Source organism: Hippoglossus stenolepis, chromosome 5 (genome assembly GCF_022539355.2).
Source record: "Hippoglossus stenolepis isolate QCI-W04-F060 chromosome 5, HSTE1.2, whole genome shotgun sequence".
NCBI classification, from domain to species: Eukaryota; Metazoa; Chordata; class Actinopteri; order Pleuronectiformes; family Pleuronectidae; genus Hippoglossus; species Hippoglossus stenolepis.
Window position 1 is genome coordinate 28,871,868 of NC_061487.1, and position 10,699 is coordinate 28,882,566.

The following is a 10,699-nucleotide window of genomic DNA, read 5'->3' on the forward strand; positions in this document are numbered from 1 at the left end:
CATCTGTTCTCAAATCAATCAACCCTCATAACACATGTAGTATTTTGAGGTTCTTCAGTATTTTACAGAATACAGGTTCTCCAGACTTTTTCCACTAGTAGCACTCATGCTTCTTACAGAACATTTTAGAGGCACCAGCACAAAATTTAGACGCACCACTTACAACGGAATACAACGCAACACATTCATATTTCTTTCCCAATTTAACAGTTTTACTGATAAATGTTTTGGTGAAAAAAGACAAAATAACTACCACAACATCACATTACATTTCATTGAGCCGACGCTTTAATCCAGAGCGACTCACAATCAGTGCATCAACCATGAGGAACAAACAGAACAACAAGAATCAAGAAAGTACAATTTGCTTCAAGAAAGACAAACTACAAAGTGCAACATGGAAGTGACATAAGTGCAACTAAATATAGTTGTTTATTTATTATCCAAGCTTTAGTCTGAAGAGAAGTGTCTTCAGTCTGGAGGGAGATGTGAGGACTTCCTGTCCTCATGTCCATGTGGAGCTGGTTCCACCGTTTAGGAGCCAGGACAGGAAACAGTCGTGATGTTGTTGAGTGACAGCTGTCCCTCACAGTGAGGGAGCAGCTGATTGGCTAATGCAGAGCGGAGTGGACGGGCTGGGCTGTGAGGTTTGACCATGTCCTGGATTTAGACTGGACCCGATCCGGTCACAGCACGGTACCAAGTACTAGTGTTTTGAAACGGATGCAGCCACTGGGAACCAGTGAAGGGAGCGGAGGAGTGTGAGTGAACTCAGGTTAAAGACCAGTGGAGCTGCTGCAACAAAACAAGTACAAAGGAACTTACAGAAAGCCTCCCCCTCCCTTTAGAGCCCATCCCTGAAACCCTTGTATTCGGGCCTTTAGCTCCAAACCATCAACCTCCTCCAAGCTAGTTCCCTCAAGACTGATTCTAATCAGGTCCTCCACCTTGTGTCCCAGTACTATACAGTATGAAGCTGTGAATATTCCTCTCCTGCAAATATTTCACAATAAAAAAAACATTTAAACAAAAGAATGGATTCCGTCAACAGAAACGCTGGAGTGGTTTTATTTTGAAACGCATACAGAAAGTGTTGCAACCATTAATGTTTGTGACATAAATTAGGGTCAGGGGTTAAGTGTTTGAGTCCACAAAACACTTCTGGAGTCTCAGGGCTAAACAGTGTTAGAGCATTTTGCTCAGGGGATGTAACCAGCTGTAAACAGGATGGTTATGGTTTAGATGACAAACTTACAATCATGTATTTAGTTATTAATCGATGGTGTCGGATCATGAATCCAGATCCTGTAGTCGCCTTAACACCGTGACTGTGAGCGTCACGTTCAATTCAATTCTATTCAATTGTATTTGTATCGCGCCAAATCATAATATACATCATCTCGAGGCTCTTTACATCGAAGGTCAAGAGGAGAGAGGGAGAGAGCGGAGATGGAGACCAGGAACATAATGAAAACAATAACAGTGTAAAGATGCTCTTGATTATTAATGATAGCAGCAACACTTCATGTAGTAATTAAGTAATAAGTATTATTGTTAATAATAATAATAATAGTTGTTATCCTGCAGCTCTGGAATCAGAGAGAGAGAGAGAGAGAGAGATTAATATGAATTCAGCAGGTTTTTATATAGATGAGGATGAAAAGGCATCAATTTCATAGTTTTTTAATACATTTGGTCAATGCATCAGTAAATTAAATTTCTAGGACAGCCGGGCCTTCATCATTTGTGCGTACGCATGGTCTGAGGAAGTTCTAAATTTGTTCGCAGAGTACAAACAAATTTAGGTACGAACATATTGATGAATCCCGGATTCGTGGGTCAAACGTGCGTACGCACGGTTTAAGCACAGATTTGTGTGGACGCACTGTTAGTAAATGAGGCCCACTGAGAGCGAGATGGAGTCTGTACACACACACACACATCTCTCTATAGTTGAGGACACTCATTGAAATAATACTTTCCCTAGCCCCTCACCCTAACCTTAACCATCACAACTAAATAACTAACCCTAAACCAAACCTAATTTTAACCCTCAAACATTCCTTTGAATTTGTGAGGACCAGATCAAAATTGGCCTTATAACTATAGATAGACATGCGCACACACACACACAAAATTCTCTCACTCCTGCTATTTAAGGTGATATATATATATATATATATATATATATTTGATTTTAACAAATGACAGGGACTAATTTACAAGTCTCAGTGGAGCCTGGTTATAACAGTTAGAGTTATACCCAGTACTCTTCACAGTACTCTTCTCAGTACTCTTCACAGTTCTCTCAGTACTTGTCACAGTACTCTTAGTACTCTTCACAGTACTATGTGGAGCTCTCTGTGCTGCTGCGCCTGCGCAGTGCAGCTCTGTGAAGTGTCGGAAGTTGAGCAGCAGTGATTTAGCTCTTCAGGCTAACCGCTAACAGCTAACAGCGGAGACTCGCTCCCAGCGTCTAAAACTTGGTTTTTAGCCCCAGAAAGTTGGTTTGGACGGAGGCGGTGAGGCCGCAGTGGAGCCCGGAGGACCGGGGGCGGACTCTCGGTGTTGTTCGCAGCTGGATGGTGGCGGACGGGGCTTTTAAAGAGCTTTCTAACAAGTTGTGATTGTTTTTTGGCGCTCTGGCAGCGCAGAGGAAAGATGGAGGATCTGCGGGTGTAGCAGCGGCTAATGCTAGCTGGCTCCTCCGTCTGCTGCCAGCGTCGGTCCGGGACTAACCGAAGCTGCTTCCCCGCTCCGTGGACACGTCTGGAGGGTTTGATTAACCACGCTGCCGGTGTCTGGTGAGTATGGCTCCGTGAAACGAGACGTGTTTTCAGGGTTGTTGAAGAGCCAGCAGGCGGAGAGCGTCGCTGTGTGGAGCTAACATGTAGCATCGGAGCTAATCAGCAGGAACGAGCGTTTAGCTTATTGAAGCTTAGCTCCGTGTTAGCTGCCATTACACAGCTAGGACTCACACACAACACAACACAACACACACACTGTGTCACTTCGAGCTGCTGCTCTGTGACGTCCTAGTTAAATCAGTCCTATCTACATTATTGATACAAATTGAAACCTTTTCGTTCTCTGATAATCTCATCAATAATTCAATTGGTGGTTTCAGCTGTTAAATGAAGCTGTTGTTATTATTATTATTATTATTATTATTATTATTATTAACACTTCCTGTAGAAACTCGGAACTCACTGAGGAACTTAAAATACTTTCATCAAGAAAAGAGGGATTTTTACTCTGCACTGAACTTGATTACATTTTCCACATTAACAACTAAAAAACTACTGATCAAGCAATAAATGTTATTGACAGATGAAAATATTCAACGTTAATTTCCAACATTAATCATCTTCCGTGATAAGAAATTAGTTTCATTAAAAAAGTTTATTTAATGACCACAATTTACTCAGTGAACAATGAATCATTAATATTGAACTGATATTTTTGTCAGTTTTTAATACCATGAATGTTAATGTGCAGATGATAGTCTGGATAAATACTTTGTAAAGGGTTAGGGTTAACACATTTACATGAAGTGGACATTAAAAAATATATAAAGTTAATTGAATATGACTTTTTGGAAGAATCTAGAAGAAGAGTTTTGGTTTTGTTTTGTGTTTTTTGTTCACATTGCAACTCAACAAACATTAACTCAACATGATGATTAAAACAACTCTAAACATCATCGATGTGATGTCACATTCATGTCATGTTCTTTAAAAATCCACATATTACTCATTTATGATCCAGATGCTAACTCGTGTATGATCCGCATGCGTGTTCGATCCAGATATCAACGCACGTACGATCCAGACACATTTTCAATTCATATATTAACTTGCATACGATCCAAACGCATGTTCGATTATGGAGCTTTTTTCCTATCTTTATTCAAGAGGGTGGTTTTTAAGTTTTAGAGCATGACTTGTTGAATTTATGTTCAGATTGTGTATTACTTTTCATCAAAACCCTGCCCTTGCACTCAAATAGCCCCAGTTTGCACTTAAATTAGCTTTGCTTCTGCTCAAACTGTGTGCTTGCACTCAGATATATTGTTGCTCGCACGGATTTCCTACGCTCTAGCTTCAGCCCTTCTCCGCACTCGAGCGGGTTTCTGTGCGCTCGTGAATCGTCTGCTCTCAGATTTCTCCTCTGCTCTTGGATTTTTTCGTGCAACAACCCTGTAAATAAAGATAGGAAAAAAGCTCCATATTCGATCAACATATTAACTCACGTACGATCCAGATATTAACTGGCTTGTGATCCAGGTATTATATTACATTTCATTTTAATTAATTAATATATTACATTCTTTAATTCCAGTGTTAGATATCTACACATAAATTCTGGCCAGTCATTAAAGTTAATGATATCTACAACACCATACTGACTGGTTCAAACTTAATTTAAGGTATTTTGAACTAAAGTAAATTTATGACATCTTGAACTTGGATTATGACTAGTCACAATTAAACTGTATTTATCTGAAACATGAATTATCATCAATTGTAATACATATAGAAACAGCATTGTACAGGAAAATCAATTTGCTTTTCAAATATACAGGTGGACAGGATAAGATGTAGCTTTTGTCTTTTAACCTGTATAATTGACTAATTGGAAAAATAATTAACAGATTAATCGATTATCAAAACAGCCCTAGAAAACATGTGTGATGTTGTCGTTCTGTTGTTCATGTAGTTTTAGATTTGAGAGCATGTGTGACGTTGTTGCGACCTTAAAGGGATAGTTCACTGAAAAATGAAAATTCCCTCATCACTACTTTGATGGAGGGGGGGTGAAGTGTTTGAGTCCACAAAACTCTTCTGGAGATCAGGGGTAAACAGTGTTGCAGCCAAATCCAAAACAATTGAAGTAACTGGTGATTGATTCTTCAGATGTAACAAACAACCGAAAAAACCTAACATGCCTCTATCCTGCTCCTGTGATGTCGTCCAAGTTTCCGTAAGCCCCGACATTTATATTCGACTCTAAACAACGTCATTTACACTGTGTTTTAAGCCTAAAAGTCCATGAAAGCGGACGTAGCAATGTGAGCGCGCACCCTGCGTGTGGCCTTGGGCGAAAGGGTGTGCGATTTTTCGGTGTGTGCGTAATAATGTAAACACGCCTCCGACAAGAACAGTCTAGGACATTTAGGCTAAAAGCTTGTTGTAACTGACACCGTTTCACATGACCTCTGCAGCAGAGGTAACACGTCACTTCCTGTCTCTGTCTGCTGCACCCGGCTGCTCCACCTGAACCATGAGGAGGATCTGATGATGCTGTGAACGAGTCTGTGCAGAAAACCTGCTGCTGTGTTGTTCAGCTGTGAAACACAAACTCTGGAGAAGCTCTGGAGACGAGTCTCTGGATTTCACCTACAGCTCATATGTGAAATGAATGAATGCGTGCAGCATCGCCATATGCCAATTAAGTTGACATCTCCCAACGCTATTTTAGAACGTGTGATGTGGTCATTCTTATAGTTTTGTATTTGAGAACATCTGTGACATTGTTGTTCTGTTGACATTTGTGTGGTTTTTTTTCAGATCCACTGTGGATGTTTGCAGATGAACTGAAGCATGATCTTCCCTCAGGCTCTGAGGATGGAACCCGAGCTACTGGAGACAGGATCTAGGTGAGGGTTCCGCTACAGTCCCAGTGATGTTCTGCACAGTCTTTCATGTTCTCTGGTTGTAAAGAGGTTCCTTCTGTTCTCCAGAAGTCACATGGTTCTCTGAAGAAGCCATGGGTAGCTGTTTAAGCTGTCCAGAGAAAGAGTCAGTTCCAGATACTCATCAAAGTAAATTCAAGGTCAGTCTGAGCAGAGATGCCCCAGTCCTTCAACGTCCGAGTCATTCTCCGTCATTTTCAATCTGAGTTGTTTTTATTTATATATTTTATTTATTCAGTTTAAAATTAAAGGGACAATGCTCATTAATAAACATTCCTGTAAATGAGCTAGTTGAGCGATCTTGGTTAATTTGTCTGTAGTCGCTGTGCAGGTGTAAAAACAGCTACTGATGAAGAATAAAATGCACTAGACACGCACACTTTATACAAACAATACATAACACATAGAACATAAATCATCAAAGCACGCTCAGGCTGCTTCAATCTACAAAATATGGTCACACTTGATTATCTTTCAACCATGAATTCAATTCATTTGGAATGAACAAAATGTACCAGTCTGACTGCCCAAAGTTTGTCCTCCTCTTTGGTATTATACAATAATGTGTTTTATGATCAACCACTGTAGATAATTGGCAAAGATTTCGGTGAAAACCTGGTCTGATTACAAGAGATTTTTGAATCCAACTTTGAATGGAGCGGCTCTCATATCTAGAAATATGACGTTTATTATACAGTCCACACCGGGACAATCCAGAGTTGAGAACGATCCGGATTCATGATCCAACATCATCGATTAATAACTAAATAAATATGATGCTCATTTTGCGAGAGAGACAAGCACACACACACACACACACACACACACACACACACACACACACACACACACACACACACACACACACACACACACACACACACTCCTGACAGGAAAGGAGTTCTTCCTACATATAATGATGCAACACCATGTTTTTAAAGGAATAGTTCACCCAAAAATGATAATTCACTCATTATCTACCCATCCCTATGCCGATGGAGGGATGGGTGAAATGTTTGAGTCCACAAAACACTGCTGGAGTTTCAGGGGTAAACAGAGTAGCAGCTGAATCCAATACAACTGAAAATATTAGTGACTTATCTTCAGACGTAAAAAAACCAACAGCAAAAACACATAACATGTCTTCATACTGCTCGTGTGGTGTCATCCAAGTGTCCACAAGCCCCGACATTCAAATTTGACTCTAAACGAGGTCATTTCCACCAAGTTTAAAGCCTTAATGTCCTCGGATATGTTCCTACGAGGTGCATTCAGGGACCGTCGGAAATGCTAATGTCCGCTAGCTTAGCCACTTCTGGTGAACACCGTTTCGAGTCGTATACGAATGTTGGGGCTTGCAGACACTTGGATGTAAAGTACAGTAGATTTTGGATATATCCTGCAGCGTGTGTGTGTGTGTCTGTCCCTCCCTCCCTCTGACAGTCTCTTGACTTTGTGTTCAGGTGATCAACGTGGACGACGATGGGAACGAGCTGGGCTCTGGTGTGATGGAGCTGACCGATGCAGAGCTTGTCCTCCACACCCACCGCCGTGACGACGTCAGGTGGCCTTACCTCTGCTTACGGCGCTATGGCTACGACTCCAATCTCTTCTCGTTTGAGAGCGGCCGGCGCTGCCAGACGGGACAAGGTACACGTTGATCACATAAAACATGTGGATCTACTGTCTGTATGTATCCTGATGCAGTACAACATTTATCAAGTCAGGAGGAATGAAAAATCATTAAACATCAGAAAACACAAACCTTACCAATAGGGCTGGGCGATGAATGTATATCGATAATTATCGTGATATAACTTTTCCTCTATAAATTTAAGACGTGTCAATACAACGTCGACAGAACTCTTCCATCCATGTTTTGACGGACACCATGAACAGTGCCGCGCGAGCCAATCATGTGGCTGGAATATAGTTACACCGACATCATGTTAGGTTGCCGCACACAGCACAGAATGTAGGAGGAGGAGGAGCAGCACATGTTAATGTTTGGGCTCCTGCACAGAGACTGAACATAATCATGTTTTCTGCTACATTAATAGTTTCAGCGGGTTTACGCCGCTGAATAATTAGAACAGCGCTGCTTCAGGACAGAAGCACATTAAAGGTCCGGTCGTCCTGTGTGAGAGTCTCTGTCGGAGTCTGTTTCCTCCTCCTGACCTGCGCTCACTTTACACTTTAACAATAAACACCAACACTGATCACAAGTTATTAGGACACGTACAGGACTGATCTTTACTTTGTGTTTGATCGCTCTTAGAGTTTATGAAACACGTTTAAACCTTCTACACGAGACGTGGCGCAGAGTCAGGGCATCAGGGTTAAAGTGACCGGAACGATCCGAATACATGTGATTATCAGTTTGTGTGTAAAAAGGGGCCGAGTCGAGCACACACACACACACACACAATTGTTTATTTCACGGCTAGTTTTGTAAATGTACATTACTGATTGTAAAGTTGTAATGATGAGATTGTGTTGTGACACAGCTGGTCAGAGGAGGGAGCAATTTATTAATTAAAATAAATCGCGCATTGTGTTTACATGTATATTTATTTACATAAGAATGTAACTGACATTTAGCGAGCTGCCATCACATCACAGGTGTGATGTGATGGCAGCAGATGTGATGACAGCAGATAAGAATGAGGTCATTGTTAATAAAATGTTTTTGTGTTTTCAGGTATTTTTGCGTTCAAATGTTCTCGAGCTGAAGAAATCTTCAACATGCTGCAGGAGGTGATGCACAGTCACAGCATCAGTGTGGTGGAGGAGGCAGTACTGGAGACCAACCACCAGGGTGTGCTCACTCCTGCAGGTACACACACTGTCTCCATGACAACAGTCAGTTTGATGAAGAATATTGATCATCTCAGTTTGTTGACTGTGTGTGTGTGTGTGTGTGTGTGTGTCATCAGCTCAGGGTTACTCTGTGCCCACGGTGCCTAACGGTGTGAGCAGGATTCCCTCTGTGGGGGAGGCTCCGTCTCACCCCTCCACCCGTCACCCGTCTGTGGCCAGCACCCGTCTGCCGTCGGTGGGGGAGGATTCCACACACCCCCTGCTGGTGACTGAGGAGGCGGTGAGAGATCAGTCGTATTATTCACAAACATATGAGCTGATCACACTGATCATGTCTCTGACGTTAAACTTCTGGTTTGTGTGTCTGTCTATATATGTGTGTGTGTGTTTTCAGGTTCACACATATGTCAACACCACCGGTCTCCTTGACGACCAGCCCAGTCCACTGACTGTCACCACCCCTCTGGAAAGCCCCACCTCTCCCCAGTCCCAGTGCCCCCCGCCTCCCCCTAGGGTCCGCAGCGACCCTCCGGCCCCGCCCCCTCAGCCGGAGCCCCAGGTGCTGCTGGAGCCTCAGGGCGTGCGCTTTGTGCTGGGCCCCACCCCAGTTCAGAGGCAGCTGATGGAGAAGGAGAAGAGGCAGCAGGAGCTGAAGGAGGCCCCGGGGCCCCAAGAGACTAACGGCCACAGCGAGGTCCCTGCTGAGCCAGAGCCCGCCCCTCTGCCCTCCAACAGCTCCTCCTTCTCCAATCCATCAACAGCTCCTCGCCGCCACCGCCCGCCCCCCCTCACCCCCGACCTGCAGAATGTCAACAACTCGGCCCAGAGACGCACCGCCCTCCTGGACTATGAGAACCTGCCGGCACTGCCACCGGTTTGGGAGGCGAGGAAGCCCAGCACAGAGGAGGAGGAGAATGGCTGCGGTCGTCTAAAGACGCCATCGCTCAATGGCTACAACCACCACCCTCACCACAGCTTGCTGCACCACTCCTACTCCCACCCTCTGTCAGCCACCCTCGAGCCCTCACACAACTACGTCAACACAGAGAATGTCACAGCGCCGCTCAGTGCCCACCGGCCGGACACGGCCCGGCGCCGCACCGATGGACCTACTATCTTCAACTTTGACTTCCGGCGGCCACTGTCGGGTCACCCGGAGCCGCCAAAAACCCTCAACTATATTGAGGTGGAGATGGACAGCAGCACCGGCAACAAAGGCGCCTCGGATGGCAGCAACCCCCACACGCCACGCACCCCCACCTCCCCGCTGCCCCCCACCACACCCACCCGCCGCACCGAACTCTACGCCCTCATCGACATAGAGCGCACCGCGGCCATGTCCAACCTGCAGAAGGCCCGGCCGCGAGACGACGGCACGTCACGCAAGACGAGACACAACAGCACGGAGCTGCCAACTAAGAGCACGGCGTGACACCTCCTGTTCACACGCATGCGTAAAGACGGAGACGCTGTTTGTCCCACGTGGACACGCAGCCACAGACTCCTCCTCCTGAACCAGGGTCATATGACTTCCTGTGTGGTCACATAGTCATAGAGCAGTTTCCTCCTCTGTTGTTGAGGCAGCGTGGTGGCGGTGATGAAGATGTTAATAAGACTCCTCCTCTTTATATGGTACAAATCAGTATTACTGAACAAAGCATTCCATTTATTCTTTTATATGATTCACTACATGCTGCTGTAACTCAGTATCTAAGGACCACATGGTACACGTATGTTTCTGTATGTACAGTAGATTCTGGCACAATAAATGTCTGTTTTTATATGTATGAGTGGAGGACACCCCTCCTGTGTCACAGCTGACGTCACTTCCTCCCTAACCCCTTTAATCAACCAAACTTCTCACAACTAATGAATGTTAGCGGTTGATAACAATCAATCAACATTCATCAGAATTAGTTTTCATCAATCAATTAATAGTGTTTTTCTCTGTTGTGTTTAAGTGAAGTAATCTAATAGTTTTGTATTTTACTTTAAAAAAGTGTCTGAAACAGGAAACAATTTTTATAAAATAATTGCTGATTAATGGAATGATGTTCAGTTAGACTAAAATAACTCATCAGAGCTCACAGTCATAAGAGCTTCTCTGATTGGTGGAGACAAACAACCACAGGGAGGTGATTGTAGTTTTCAAAAGCTCTGTCCTTGATTGTCTTTATATACAGT

At 43.7% G+C, this 10,699-nt stretch overlaps 1 protein-coding gene across 1 annotated transcript; it reads left to right on the forward strand.

Annotated features, from left to right (window-relative positions):
• Window positions 1-2,319: 2,319 nt before the first annotated feature.
• LOC118110083 (fibroblast growth factor receptor substrate 2-like) lies at window positions 2,320-10,302 on the forward strand. Its single transcript, XM_047340004.1, has 7 exons — window positions 2,320-2,804; window positions 5,571-5,659; window positions 5,744-5,835; window positions 7,159-7,345; window positions 8,397-8,531; window positions 8,632-8,795; window positions 8,910-10,302. The coding sequence occupies exons 3-7, from the start codon at window positions 5,770-5,772 to the stop codon at window positions 9,945-9,947; spliced, it is 1,590 nt and encodes a 529-aa protein (XP_047195960.1). The 5' UTR covers window positions 2,320-2,804; window positions 5,571-5,659; window positions 5,744-5,769; the 3' UTR covers window positions 9,948-10,302.
• Window positions 10,303-10,699: the final 397 nt, after the last annotated feature.

Coding starts and splice junctions, on each gene's coding strand:
- LOC118110083 (XM_047340004.1), top strand. CDS start 5,770: ATGGGTAGCTGTTTAAGCTGTCCAGAGAAAGAGTCAGTTCCAGATACT. Junction 5,836..7,158: donor CTCATCAAAGTAAATTCAAG/GTCAGTCTGAGC, acceptor CTTTGTGTTCAG/GTGATCAACGTGGACGACGA. Junction 7,346..8,396: donor GCGCTGCCAGACGGGACAAG/GTACACGTTGAT, acceptor TTGTGTTTTCAG/GTATTTTTGCGTTCAAATGT.